This window comes from Euprymna scolopes, chromosome 21, assembly GCF_053919585.1.
Source record: "Euprymna scolopes isolate OS-2025 chromosome 21, ASM5391958v1, whole genome shotgun sequence".
Lineage (NCBI taxonomy): Eukaryota > Metazoa > Mollusca > Cephalopoda > Sepiida > Sepiolidae > Euprymna > Euprymna scolopes.
This window is the reverse complement of record NC_136502.1, coordinates 49,755,646-49,771,625: the sequence shown is the minus strand read 5'-3', so window position 1 is coordinate 49,771,625 and position 15,980 is coordinate 49,755,646. Positions and strand designations below refer to the sequence as shown.

At 32.3% G+C, this 15,980-nt stretch overlaps 1 protein-coding gene across 2 annotated transcripts in view; it reads right to left on the bottom strand.

The window, feature by feature from the left end:
* Positions 1 to 15,980, bottom strand: part of LOC145242255 (RRP12-like protein) — a 139,550-nt gene that overhangs the window by 34,396 nt on the left and 89,174 nt on the right. For both annotated transcript variants that reach the window (XM_080105265.1, XM_080105266.1), the window contains exons 21-25: positions 13,854 to 14,012; positions 10,953 to 11,033; positions 8,937 to 9,051; positions 4,930 to 5,037; positions 2,655 to 2,812 (exon numbers count right to left, since the gene is read on the bottom strand). In XM_080105265.1, the coding sequence (XP_079961391.1) occupies positions 2,655 to 2,812; positions 4,930 to 5,037; positions 8,937 to 9,051; positions 10,953 to 11,033; positions 13,854 to 14,012 (621 nt within the window). The remainder of the gene's footprint in view (positions 1 to 2,654; positions 2,813 to 4,929; positions 5,038 to 8,936; positions 9,052 to 10,952; positions 11,034 to 13,853; positions 14,013 to 15,980) is intronic.

Sequence of the window (15,980 nt, the reverse complement as noted above, 5' to 3'; positions counted from 1 at the left end):
TCCATTATTGAAAACTGGTCACATTTGTCGCTTCCGTTTAAAAAAGCAGCCACAAATACAGATTTGTTGAACATGAATACGTGTCATGAGAATTCATGTCGCCAGTGTCTGCATTTAAGCCGAACCTTCTAGAGTTAAGGATCGACTCTTCTTGCCCACCTTCCTTCAGATCGTTCTCTCTCTCGTCATTCTCCTGTAACAACTAGTCTTTCGAAATCTCTCGACACGAAATCCTCCCATCTCTCAGTTCATTACCGAAAATTGGCCAAAGATTACTGCCTCTTTCTCAACACACTTTCTTTATCACTATTTAAAATTAACAAAAAAAAACAAAAAACGTCATAACATCAATAGTTTGTGTAGCACAATGGATCTGTTACTTTCATATGGTCATATATGTCCTCTTTAATCTACCCCGACGGTCCAAGTTGTGAGGGTGCTCTATAGTGTCACAACTAGGGCTATAACAAGAGAATATTCTTATCATATCCGACACAGTTGAATACAGTTAATCAATCGAGAATGATATCACTCTATCTAAAAGCAAATAAGATATTAACCGATATATACTAGAGAGTGAAAATAATTAAAAGAATATTCTCTTGTCATGGCCCTAGTCATGACTTGAAGTTACCTAGAAAAAAAAAAAATATTTATGATGCAACAGAAAGAATTGTACATTATTGAACTTTCTTGGGTTTCTATGCTGAATTCTTTTAAACATATGCACTCTACCCCTTCCCTAAAAAAAAAAAAAAAAAAAATGTTATTCAGATTTTTTTTTACTCTTTTTCAACCCAAATAAGGCATCTTGCTACTTAAATACAAGGGCTACTATTTAGGATTGTTTTTAAACAGCGGATTGTGGGGGAGTTGAGCAGCAAGATTTCTGTTCACATTACATTTAACCTTCTGCAAGTTAGCACCATTTAGGAAAGCAGGAAACAGGGATGGAATTCCAGAGTCTAACAGCTCGTTAGAAGAATCTATTAGATGAGAAGGCTTTTGCACATTTAGAAACCACAACAGTGAAGGAGTGGGATTCTGCTGCTTGTCTGGTAAGTTGGAAGTATGGACGTCAAGGAGGGCACAACGAGTGCTATGGGTTCATCAATTGCATTTTCATCAACACCATAATTTATTTTTTATCAGCTGACTTGCAAATTTTTTTTTCTTTATCTTGGATAAGATCAGAGTAAAAAATCTCAACTCTTACTTATTAAAGACTAACAGGGCTACCCGGCATTGCCCAGAGCTACTAAAACAAAACAGATGCAGTTAAAAAGTGTAACATATTTCTATTAAATATTCTATCTCTTTATCTATCTTTTTCCTCCTCTCCTACTTCCCTCTCCAACCCCCTCTTTCTCCTCCACTCATATAGAATGAGGAAAAAAAAAAAAAAAATTTGGAGGCCTTTAGAGTGCTACGTAGTTTCTTTGAAAAAAAATATTGATAATGACAGTATGCTAAGAAACTATGAATAAATCTAGAGTTAATGTCTAATAATTTTTAAATGAGTCAGCGTTTTCTTTACAAGTTGAAACATAAAATTAAAAATGGCTGAAAAACCAGCCCCAACTGACGAAACCTGACCTAATTGACTTTCAAAGAATGAATTTTTTTTTTTTTCAATCTTATCCAAGGCAAAGCCATTTAAGAATATATCAACTTTGTGAGTGTTTTTTTTTTTTTTAAATTTTAACTGGACAGACATACACACTGTAACATATTAGGGACCCTATGTCAATGGCTATTAACTTAGTGTGGATTTTGACAAGGGTCACTCTTAGTGCATGTCATGATAACCTTAATTTGTAAACAGAATCGTTCCCAGAGACATATGACAAAGTTGAGGTAGGGGGCAGTAAGTCAAACGGTAGATAAACAGAGTTGAATGATGACGAACGAAGTCATGTTTTTTGAATGGAGAGAAATAAAGGTATTCAAATCAGTCTCTCCATGGAAGACGTGTGAATGAGATACCACTAATAATGTAGATAATCATCGATTGTAAAATGTTAGCTTGGTATCGCTGCTTGTGTGCCACTCATGCCAGTAAGTTAGAAAAAAGTAAATAATTAGCTAATATAACACTAGGCTCTTTCTCCTAAGTAAGTTCTCTCCAAATAAAACAGTTTATGAAAACTCTCAGCAAACATCTCCTTATGTCGTCTTCCTTCATGAAAAGAAGCTTATTTCTATAGCAAACAATAGATGGAACGATGACAAGAAAAAGCAGCTATAACAGAAATAGAAAAAAAAAAAAAGGGATTATATATATATATAATCCCTTTTTTTTCTATTTCTGTTATAAGGAGATTAATTTTCTAAAGCATTCTTTGTCTTGCTTAGAATAATAAAAATTCTTTGATATGAAATTCATTTCAATAGGAGTTTTTTGAAATTCATTGAATTACAATTTAATATATATATATATATATATATATATATATATATATAGGCTAAATTTTTGTTCTTAAGAATGTTACCACATAACTTTTATTTACCATTGAAGACTCCAAGTTTTTTTTTCCGTTTAAAACTGATTTTGCTCTCTGTATACAGCTATGATAAATCATTTTTTTATTAAGTTGTCTATAAATAATTTGAACTTGAAACTAAAAATTCAGGTAACTGCAAGCTGTACTCACCAATTTATCAAGATGGCAGCCCAATTGGTAATCAGGAAATGAACAGAGCAACACCTGCAGCAAACTGAGACATGATTTGACAATCTCACGAGTCTTACTAACCAGAAGAACGCAACAATGTTCGAGAAGTTTGTCTAACAATGCCAGGTTGATATTATCTACAAGATGGAAAATGGTAAAAGTATAAAAATTAAATTTAATGGATTTGAAGCAACAAAATATGCAGATTAAAAAAAAACATAATAAAAAATTGTTTTGCATTATTTGGATTTACTGTTCTCATCTTGAGTGCTATTCTAAAGTTTTGGACAATATAACCTCTGACCTCTTTCAAGGGGTTTTATCGAACTCTGAAATCTGTATGAAATTTTTAAATGAAACTTTATTTAATCTATGGAGGTAGCATGCTCTTGTCCTGTCAGCCATGAGCTAAGTCTCAAGTAATTCACAATTGTATTCTTGCAGTGACGATTGAACCAAAGTGTCACTTAAGATTAAATTTTACTTAATATTTTAGACATTACACCATGGTTCCTTGCAGACAATTTTAGTACAAATTTTGGGATCCTTAAACCAATTCTTGTTCATTTAGATGTGCAATCTTACTGCTAATTACTAATATATATATATATATATATATATATATATATATATATATATATATATTCCTTCCTCTCCCAGTTTTACAAGATACACCTGAAGTCAGAGGTTATATCAGCCCAAAAAATTCAGAAACATTAAAATTATGACGCTTGTGTAGTATAATGGGATTTCAAATAAATACATTTTAGGTAAAACTACTATCACATACTTGCATGTCATGTTGAAATTAGTATAAATCCCAAAAATTATGAAAAATGGAGTAAAAAAATAATTACAAGTAAAAATAAATTTTTAAAAAATTATAAAGTTTTATCGTATTTGATAATGTTGAAGACTTTTCAAAATCCAGGAAAGATAACGCAAAAGGCAATCACTTTTTACAAAACAATTGTAATCTGACATTTCAAAATAAAAAAATGGCAGACCGCTAATATGATTTTTAAAGAAATAGTTCTAGCAGATTTTTTACTCAATCATTTTTTATAATTTTAAAATTGTTTACTAATTTCGACAGGATACATGATATTGTTTTTGACCTAAAATGCATTTTTGGAAACATCATTATACTGCACAAGCACCTCCATTACTATTTGACAATTTAGCCCTTAAATTTTATACTTGATAAAGTAATTTGTTTATAATGTTGCCTTTGCGTTATTCAGGTTAAATCTTTAAAAAAAATCCAGCGTATACATTTGTAATCATGTAATATTGTTAATATGTATAATACTGTATGTTTAGTGGGGGTGTCTACAATAGAGGAAATATCCGATTAAACAAAATTTGATTACTCCACTTGGAAAAGTGATTGCCTTTTTAAAGACTATATTCTACTGTGATTATAAGCTACTTGAAATCCTACAGAAATTATGGCCACTTTAGATAAGACACCTTGGTTAGTCAGTTTTTATGTCCAATGATAAACGGCCCATGAGTTTTCTGTGGATCTGCTGATACTATTTTATCTCTAACAGCTGAATAGGAAACGATGCAGGATCATCACCCTCAACCAATTTCTTTTAAAGAAGAGACTTTGCTAATTCAGCCCCACCCTGCACTGCAACTCAGAAAAGTCAATCCATGAAGCAATAGCCCCAGAACCAAAATTGACAAAGATGCGCGAGAGGTCAACTGAAGACCTAGTTACACACCATCAAAACCAACGTCAAACCTAGCGCCGGTCTATAGGTCTACGATGTTCATCTACTGTGAATCATCGTGCCTGGTCCGTGTTCATCTGGGACATTGTATGTTCTAATAGAGGAGCTGGCTCAACCTATCTTGGGCGAATGTTGCCTCAAGTCAAATGATAGTAAAGTTTGCATATGTCCCAGCAAAAATAGGCAGGAATATTTTTTTACGTTGTGCTCTGGATACAGTGAGAAATTTAAGCCGACCGTTGTTTTGAGTTTGGTTGGGTGTAAGCCTGTTTGATAGAGAAAACAATTTCATAAATTAAAATATTAATTTTACTTGTTTTAAAGGTAAGAGTGTTTGGCTAGAGACTAATGTCGGATCATACCGAAGACTTAAAACAATGATACTTCAAGGATATCTAAACAGAAAGCAAAAACAAACATGAATAAAATTGCTTTTGAAATATTGGAAAAACAGACAAAAAAATGAAAAACAAACAAACTTAAAAACTAAAAAAAAATTGAAAATGGCATACCTTTAAATTCATACACAATGCGGGTCATAGACAACAGCGTAGCACTGATCACCGTAGGTGATAAAACAAGACCTTCAAATATTAACTTGAAATACTCAGAAATAGAATCTAAAAAAACATTAAAAAAAAAAAAGCAAAACAATTTAAATTTTGATTGGGCAATAAAAAAAAAATTAAAACAATAAAAACAAAATACAAAGAAAAAAAAAACAATCAAGGATTAAACATTTTATTTTTTTAACACATCGCTTTAATTTCTAGTAAATTCAGATTCTTTCAAAGGTTTCATCTGAAAGCCCCCAATACACTTAATGAAATCCATTTTTCATAATTCATTCAATTAGTCAATCAATTATTTCTAGTGGCATTTTAAATATTCTCATGCAACTTAAAATGCCAATGTTTTTAGGTTGAGCAATTAAATGACATACTCTTTAAAATATACATGTTAAAATTCACCTAACAGTCAATTAAAAAGATGAACGATCCAATTCAATCACTTTGGATCATTTGCATTCTAAGTGTTGTGATACTAAAGGTTTATAAACTGCCTCCCCAGCAATCCGTGAAAATGTTGACTGTACCCTTTCTTCAGAATTTGCTTCCAGTTTCCATCTGATGAGTTATTTTTATTGCTCATATTTAATAGCCAATCTGACATGGATCTTGGAAACACTTGTGAATGTGAAACATTAGTTCCTGTGCAGTATAATAAGATATCAATAATGAATTTTAGGCAAAAAAACAAACAAAAACAAAACACAATTGCATACTTGTGGGTCATATTGATACTAGTAAAAATGATTGAGAAGAAGATCTGCTAGAATTATTATTTTTTTTTTTTTTACAAAAAAAAACAGGTATTGGGGATGGGAGGGGGTCTGCTATTTTCGATTTTGAAATGGTGGATTTGTTACTCATAAATTGCAGTTATCTCTCCTGGATTTTATAACCTCTTCAACATTAACAAATACAATAAAACTATAATTCAATAAATTTTATTGTTATTTATAATTATTTTTCTACTGGATCATTTTTCATTATTTTTACTAATTTCAACTTGACACACAAGTACATCATCGTGTTTTTACTTAAAATGCATTTTTTCAAAATCCAATTATACTGCATAAGCACCAAAATTTTTCCACTCACTGGCAAATTGAAAATACTTGTCAATTTTCAGAAAAGTCAAGAAAAAAGCAACTCAAAAATGTGTCAGTTAAACAGAAACAGAACAATGTCCGTCGGATTCATGATTTCTAATTTGAAGAATTTTCAAGGAGTAACGTCTATCATCAAATTCGAAAAATAAACTTTGATAATAGATGCTGCTACCAAATCACTTATCTTTACTTCATCTTATTACTCAGATGGTGATGGGTTAGGTCATTGGTGCCAAGAGAAAGTGACCATTTTGGTCAAGAATGTTTTTACCTTCTTGATAAAAAGTTGAAATAATCTCCCATTTTATTAGGAAATAATTAAAACACTGTTAAAATGTGCAACAAAAATGTAGGTTTAAACATTCTTTGATACAACAGGGACGCATGAAAAACTGTTTCTTTTGGTTCAAGCAAAAAAATTGTTTACACAAGTTTTAAATGCTATAAAATTACTTTGGAAATGTCATGACAATCAAACAAGTCATCCATTATAAAATGTCATGACAATCAAACAAGTCATCCATTATAAAATAAATTTGAAAAAAATTGAACTCTTATCAATTTTACAAATGCAAAGAATTTTAGGTGCTTGTCTACAATTGGGCGTATAAAAAATTTTTTTCAAGAAAAATCTTTGTGATATATGTACCTGTTACTGCACAAAGATGTAATATTCCAAAAATCACGTAAATCGATCTGAGAGACGCTCAAGGGTACAAAAATAAGAATTGTCCCAGTCGTGAAGGATTTCTCCTCCACCGAAAGAGAACAAGAAATGGAAGTGCGGCATCCGAAGAACAGATGCTGCACTTTGATCCTGACCAAAAGGCCAAGAGTAGCGGTGAACCCGTGGAAAAAGAAAGGGAAAACAGGCAGCTGTAAACGACGAAAGGAAGAGAAAGAAAGACAGAGAAAAAAGATAAGATCATAGCTTATGGTGGGAGAACGTGATGACGTTAAATTGGCCATAACAGCCCGTGGGTGGCGAGGATACCAATGAAATTCCGATGTACAAAGCAAACAGTCGACGAACAGCGGGGCGATAAGTGACCCTATTGAAAAGACACGTGGCCTTTGTGGAATCGGATTCAGCTGTTTTTATGTCCTCTCAAAAATAATTAAGTAAGACATCTCTGTTTTTACGACCTGTCAAGTTTCATTAGGCCGCATCGGTCGAAATCGAGAACACCCGAATGCCAACAGAGGAAGAAAGACAGCTCCTTTTTTGGGTATAGGCCGCCTGGCTAAGATTTGACGGACAGTGATCCCTTAATTCTGATTGGCCAACGACCCGAAACGGGAAGAGACCCCGTCCACGCCCCCACAATATAAGCAGCGAGCCTTGGGAGATTGACAGTTAGAGTAAGAGAGAGAGCTTTGCTTCCTTGGGTCCGACGAACGAAGATTCCCCCATCGATTGACCCTGTCACGTAGATAATTGAGTTTTCTGTCGGAGAGAGAAGAGAAAACCTCGCAGTTAACAAGTGGCCAGTCCCTAACTGAACAGCTAGCTGCGATTGTACCCTGATTGAATACAAAGAAGTTTAAACAAAAAGAAACGCTTATTGACTTGGTCCTTTCAATTGTTTTGCATGACAAGTCTGTTTCAGGAAACCGGCCGTTGACATCATCGCCGAGGAGACACCAGAACCGACAACCGGGGTCATTCCACCACTGGACGACGCGCGGGTGACGTAAGCGTCACAGATCAAGCAGTTCTTTTTATTTAAGAAAATCAAATATTATGACATATTATCGTAGAAAAACTTGACGTCATGTTTATTTTGAATGATATGTTGCTAGCGACACCTTTTGGGAATTACAAGAATGTAGGATCAACAAGGGCAGACAATCGACTTTTTACCCATTCCAGCAAATGAGTAGTTTCCAAGATATGAAGAAATGTTACTTTTAAAAAAGTGGAGGTTTACTTTTCTATAATAATTTAACATAATAAGCACCCACTTTATGACCACCTGTTTGTTTAATAAAAAAAAGGGGGGGGCATCTTTTTTTACGTGCCTTGCCCCTCCCCAAAATGTAAACACAGACTTTTTGTTGGGGGGGGGGGTCAACATGTGAATGCTCGTTTCACATTAAATTGTGTTCATTGTACGTTGTCCCCCCTCCGCACCCAAACAGGTGGCCATAAATGGGTGCATAAAGTCAATTGTCTTCCCTTGTTGACCCACATTCTCGTGATTCCCAAGAGGTGTCGCTAGTAGCGTATTATTCAAAATAAACATGGCATCAAGTTTTTCTCTGATAAAATGTGTCCTAATATTTAATTTTTTTTAGATAAGAACTACTTGATCGATTTACGTGATTTTTGGAATATGACATCTTCATGCAGTGACAGGTACATACATCATAAAGATTTTTAAAGATTTTTCTTGAAAAAATTTTTTTTTATAGGCCCAATTGTAGACAAGCACTGAATTTTAACATTTGCTGGTTCTTGTCCAGAATTTCTTCCATATTACAAAACAAAAAAGAAAAACCTGAAAACATCATATTCCAAAAATCATGTAAATTGATCAAGTAGTTTTATTTTAAATAAAAATTTTTTATGAATATCCGAGAAGTGACTATCTCACCAGTCATTTTGAAAAGTATCTAAAAAAAACAAAGGGAGATAACTCAACAATAATTCATACTTAATAGATTTATGTCATAATGCCTACGAATTCCAATTGATCACTTAAAAATTATTTCCTTTATAAAAATAAAACTATTTGATCAATTTGTCATTTTTGGAATACGATGTTTTCATTTTGTCACATCTTTATGATGTACAATCTATTCTTCCACTCTTTGGAATATAATAATGAGAAGTTTGTTTACCATCCAGTTTTTCAGGAGAATCTTGAAATCTGATGAAAGCTTTTCCAATTTCAACAAGAAGTGTGTAGGCAGCTTGTCGTGCTTTTGTTGCAACATCACGTGTACACAGGATTGCCTGCAAGTCGATAAGAATTAATCACTGTTTAGTAATCACATTAAGAATCACACTCACATATCGGTTTCAAATAAAAAAGACAGGAATTCATTCTGAAAAGCTCATTCAACTATTATCTCATCAGGAGAAATTGCATATCAATACAAAATATATAATAATGAGAAATAAATGGGAAACTTAAATGCCGATGAGATGAAGGGGGGGGGTGAATAAGAATTGTTTAAATATATTATTTTAATTGGAATTCATTATTGAGATGAGCATTATCTTCAGACAGTTCTGACCTGGAACCGTAGAGATTCAGCATCTCTATCCATTGTCTGAAGATAGCGGTTTCAATCCTACCCAAAGCCGGCCAGAGGCTTACTTGGCCCAAAACAAGGTGAGACGACAACTATGGAAGGCAGTAATCGCTGAGAATGCGGTTAGGATATTCAGAGTTCCTATCCCGTCGCGGTTACCACCTGACGAATAGTTGACCGAAACATCGTGAAACAACATCTGAGAATTGTCTATATAATAATTTAATAAATCAATTAAAAAAAATGCTTAAAAAGCAAGGTTTTTTTTTTTTTAAATTTGACAGCATTTCTGTTTTCAAAGATAAGGCAATAGCGACAGATCTCAAGATTTTCAAATGAGTGATATAGTCCGTGTTACGGAAGACCATAAACCAGTATTTTATATTTATTGGTACAGCAAACGTTGTAAGCTTAATGCTGCCCCCCCCCCAAAAAAATGATATGGCACAAGAAAATGATTTATTGAATTATTTGTTTTAAAAATGTTGATCGTATGCAAGCTTGAGCACTTTTCATTCTTTCAAAGTGAACGTACCAGCCACCATAAACATTCAGTGAAGAGTATCCTTGGAGAAACTGTTAACAATGTACGTTTGTACAACACATTTTTCAATATTTGATATAAAAGGTGCATTTGGTAGTTTATTTCAAGTATTATTTGTAAATAAGTATATAGAAAATAAGGTTGTACGTAATGCAGAAAAACGAAGTGGTAAAAAAAATAATAAAAAACAATTGAAAAGATTATATGCAACATTTTTCTTCAAAACTATTTTTCAGTAAATCCTTTATTTACTGTTAATAGACTCTAGAATGGTGTCTCCTCCTTATAAAATGGAAAGGGAACAAAAAAAAAAAAAAAAAAGAAAGAAAGAAAATGGCAACGTCAAACCATCCTCTTGTCGATACAAAACACAAAATTATACTTGTTTTTTCTTTTCTACATTTTCTGCCGGCATTTTATTACACGAGTGATGATTTCTATTACACGTCTCATAAAACAAACATTTTTTCCATCTACAGAAAAGAAACAGGTACAGTTTTTAAACCAGACTTTTCGTTTGGCTTTTATCAACTGTTTTACGTAAATAACTGAAAAATGCTGTGTTTATTTAATTAAAGAGTCGAGAAAAGAAGGTGAGGCGTTAAATTGATTGAATTGTAAATTGACAATTGTCAAGAATTTCCAACAGAGAAAATAAGGAGTAGAGACAAAAAAAAACAAAAAAAAAACATAATAGTCAACAAAAAACTGTTACTAAATATAATAAAAATAGTTCAGCATTAGATTAGGAAAAAAAAAGTTCATAAAAATGAACATTTGGACAACATTTTTCTTGCTTTCTAAATCTTAACCTAACATTATCAATGATTTTGTTTTGTTAGTTCTTTATTTTGTTAACATGTCAGCTCGTTTTTATTTTAATGTTGTTAGCAAAGTTTGATTTTGTCTGGTTCAAAAGCAGTATGAGTACCAACAAACATCTCAAGATTTTTATAATTGAATGAAAAATCAACTCTCGAATCAAACAACTTTTTCCAATGTTTCCATTTTCTACATTTGTACAAAGTGTGATTCCATGTTTACTCGACACTTACCTCAGGAATTGTCACCTTCAAAAACTCTGTTTCTGTGGTTTTTAACTTCTTAACAATGTGAATGAGACATCGCAGGCGTGGCTGAAGAAACAGAAAAAAAAACAAAACAAAAAAAAACACAATTAAGAAAAAAAAAGTTTTTAACATTTTATACAACTGGTTCGTGCAATATCACACGAATAAGCAAAGAAAAACAAAGACAACACTTGATTGGAATTCATTTTTGAGATGAGCATTATATATATTAATTTATTTTTATTTCGGACTACTAGTCATTTTTATTAGTTGTTGTTTTTCATCTTTTATTGGATTGTTTATTCACAGCGTTTCGGCCAACTAATTCCTCTGGCCTTGGATGGCAGTGATGGCTGAGAATGCAGTTAGGAGATTCGAAGTTCCTATCCGTCGCGGTTACCACCTGATGAAGGCCAGAGGAATTAGTTGGCCGAAACGTTGTGAATAAACAATCCAATAAAAGATGAAAAACAACAACTAATAAAGATGAGACTAGTAGTCCGAAATAAAAATAAATTAAAGACAACACTCATTGGCAGTTGGAATTCTCAACCAAAAAACTTTTGCTGGAAAATCTGGCATTGACAAGAATTGAGGAAGGAACCCTATATCTACTTGCCTCCATCCCATAATACCATATTACCTTTTTTTTTTATTTATTTCTTTTTATATTTTATAATATTCAATTTTGGAAGTAGAGCTGAAGGAAGTATCCAGCAGTGTGTGAGGAGGAGGAGGAGGAGGAGGGTCAGTAACTTTTAGTGAAATAAATTTTTCTAACTTCATCATATTTAAACACTCAAAGCATACTCAACTTTTTCAGCCTTACTAAGATTCTTAAAATATACAATTCATACTATTATAATTATTTTATAACAGCCTATAAATAAAATTAAACCTATTAGATAGGACCTTAATATGTACTACTGTTCGGAGTCTGAGTAGATTAAGGGTAATACCAATTAAAGGAGGACTCTAACAACAACAAGTTTGGGTCTCCATATCAGATACAGTTTAAGGACATACAAGAGGGAGTTGGGGCTGTTACATATAAGAATGTGCTGTGATCATCAAGTTTCTCTTGGCTGTATAAATGGAAAGTTATTTTCATGTTAAAAAGAACAAGAAATTTTTTTATGTTTTCAATACGGATTTGTTTTCACATCAAAATAAAACATCAGAACACCATGGAGGTTAGTGGAGAAGGTGGGTTGGCCTGTATTTTCACTTTGTGTCTCGCTCTGTCTTTTCTTTCTTTTTTTATTTATGACGCTTTGACCTGATGACCTTTTCTTGCAAACTTTGTTTATTGCTTCGCAAAACTCTCTGGGTCAGAGTTCCTGTGTCGATCGACCTGATTACCTTATTTTCGCCAGCTTTGTTCATGGTACTTTTGCTGGTTTTGGTCTAACCCATTTTAATATCAGTTAGCTTTCCTGGCCAACTGACGTAATATTGACGCATTCCAGGCACCATGAATACAGGTCACTTTATTCCCGGGATTGTCTCATTGTGTTCTAGTGATTGCCTGGACCTTCTCCGTAACAGGGCTAGGGTTGAATAGTTTGCTAAGGCAAGCAGAAAAAAATCTTGGTACTTATTGAAAAACATGCACAAGTAAAACATGGCTGTTCTAAATAATGAAAACAGGAAAACTCTGATATACTAAGGTGTCAGGCAAAAATAGATATCAACAACAAGAATTATGGAAAATTACTGAGTAGAAATTTACTTAAAAATTAAAATTAGTTTTATTATATGCTAGCAGGCCACCCGGCATTGCCCAGTCATAAAATATGCATAAATATTATATTTAAATTAATGTAGATTTCTTATTTATTATAAACAGAAATACTGTTAGGTATTAAATGTAATGTTAAATTCCTTTTAAGAAAAATGAAGTAAAAAAAAAAAAAAAAAAAAAAAGAAAACGGAAAGAAACAGTATGAAACAGTTGGCAAATAGATAAAAAATACAATGACGTCCAAGCACCAATTTTGTAATTTGGACCCATAACAGTTCTTTTTTTCTAGATGAAAACCGATTAAAAGGTTTTCCACATGTCTGAACACCCTATATACCAAATTTCAAATCTGTAGATCAAAAATTTGTTGATTGAGAATTGTCCTCTCACACAAACACAGGCATTCTCACTTTTATAAATATATAGATTTATCATTTGAAACCCATTTGACATCTTCAATTTAGAAGAGTTATGCAAAAAGGAGAAAAGGGGGGAGATAAATCAGTCAAATGAATTCAAGCCAACATAAAATCAAAAGTATAAAACTGATAAATTTTTTTTTTTTTTTTTTTCAATAAAAATTCTACTCAATGTTTCATTAATTTTAGTATATATATCTACTTTTGCGTTATAAGTATATCAAAAACTTTTCCTGGGAATTTATTTTTAACCGACATATTTCACTACCACATCTTTCAACAAACATGATTAGGTTTTTTTTTAAAGTTATAAAGGACTTAGTTAGGGGCTTTGCCCAGAATGAAATTTGAATGTTTTATGCTAATTGGAAGAAATTATGAAAGAAATCTAATTGATGTATTTTTATATATATGTATATTTTTATATATATGTATTTTTATATTATTATTAGCAAAAGCTAATTTTTTTTATTTAACCTTATTAAATGGTGAGTTTTAGCACCCACTCACCACAAAATGTCAATAAAAATGTCAAATTAAAAGTTTTAGCAGACACACACACTCCAAATATGTATTAATAAAAATGTTAAATAGAAAGTTTTAGCTTGCCAACTTCCACTGAAATCTGATGAAGTCATATTTCCGAGATTATTTGAAGCCTCATAAATTTGTCAAGTTGACATGTACAAAAAGCTACAAGAAGAATGTGAAATCGAATCCTACCGCTTTGGCAGATGGACTGGATAATGAAAGACTGTCGAGTAACGTCTGTTGAATCTGCAAGATTTCTTGGTTGACAAACTGAGAACAAGCTTCAGAGTCTGTGGCACAAATCATTTCGAGCACACGGTAACTTTTCTTTTGTAATGTTCGATCAGGATTCTGCAAATGGCAAAAAAAAAAGTTCAATTTCAAAACCAATTTTTACAGTTAATTAGAAAAATACTAGTCCAAGAACAGGTAAAATTAATTCTCACAAACAAAACAGTTTTGTATGAAGTTTATGTTCCCTGGCAAAGATATGATGCTAGTAAACTTTATGTCTAGAATCCTTATTCCAATTTTGACCAAAATCCATTACATGATTTTGATTCATAAAAAATATCTGAAATATAAAATTAAAAGATCTAAAAGATTTAACTTAAAAAATCTTGTTTGATTGATGCCAAATGGATAAGAGTCGAAGTTAATGCAACTCAAATGACAAGTTGTGCACATATTATACCCACATAAACATTTTCAAATAGTCCAAAGAAACAAACTTTTAAGAATATTAATGTTTAATGGCTTTTGTCAAAATTTCACAAAACTTGGAGGCATCTGAATTTTCAAAATGACTTTTATCCCGTTTTTACCTTCTCATTGCATAAAACTAAATACAGCCCACATTATAATCCCATATGCCTAGCAGCAGTGTTCCTACATTCATCATAAGTGATTAATTAGTTTAGTAGTAAACCCTTTACATACAAATATATAAAGCAAACTTTATATAGAGATAAAACACTTAAAAATGCATTCAGACAGTAATCTTCTATCATGTGGAAAGTGAATGATTTCAATAAAATCCAAGAACAATCCAAAACTCTTTTCACAAACTTCTGACTTAATTTCTTTTTATGTTGTACATAAAATCTTGGTATTTCGTTATCTTTTTCTTCAGTTCTATTTAACCCAGCATTCATTGAGGAACATGGATTCCTACGTTGCTACTTTCTCCCGCTTGTTCCACATCACTATGTCAGGTTTAATAGCTCCATTTTCTAGGCACATAGCTGTAAAAATTGCATAGTCATAGTGGATGGTGTATGACTTGTTTCTTTCTAGTATATGTTCCTATGCCTTGCTACATTTGATATTCCATTTTTTACAGATGGTCCAGTCGAGATATTTACACACTTTGTATAGTAATCGTTCCCTTCAGCAGAACCTTACAGCTTGATGTCAGGTGAATCTGCGTCCGTGAAACCTAATGAGTTGAATGAAATAAAATGCGCATCAAGTGCACTTGAAAGCCAAATCACAATGTAATATTAGGAAAATAAACAAATATTTTATTGTTTGAAATTTATCACAAATATATTTCAGAGGTAGACTCCATCTTCAGTGTGTTGTTTTGTTTCTTTTTTTTTCCTTTTCTTCTTCCTTGCCATGTTGTAAATTTGGAGAAAGAAGTCTGTATAGTTTCTCATGTTACCTGTGAACAGTTCAAATATTTCAAAATACAACCGCCAGATACAACTCTATACAGACTTCTTTCTCCAAATTTACAACATGGCAAGGAAGAAGAAAAGGAAAAAAGAAACAAAACAACACACTGAAGATGGAGTCTATCTCTGAAATATATTTGTGATAAATTTCAAACAATAAAATATTTGTTTATTTTCCTAATATTACATTGTGATTTGGTTTCAAGCGCAATTGATGTGCATTTTATTTTATTCAAATCAAACAATGTTTCTATAATGCAACTCTCATTCTTGACCTAATGAGTTCTTTGGAATACATAGATTGCTTAACATGAGTATATTTTCATACTACTGCTAAGCTCTACTCATATTGAGCACTCTTGAGGTAACGACTGAAAGAAACCCTACAAGTCTATCTCTGCTCTATCAGTATATTTCAATCTATGGTCCTTTCTTTTAAAACATGCAAAACAATTATTTGTCTAGCTACAACAACTGTCAACCCTTACTCTCAGTGCCTAAAATTAAGCAAAAATTCCATGAACAAAGGGTTCTTTTCTAGAATTGTCCATCTGTGGAACACAATATCATTGGGCTGCTTCCCAAGTCTAACATAAATAAATTCTTGTTGAGACATCCTTTTACATAATTAAACCTTACA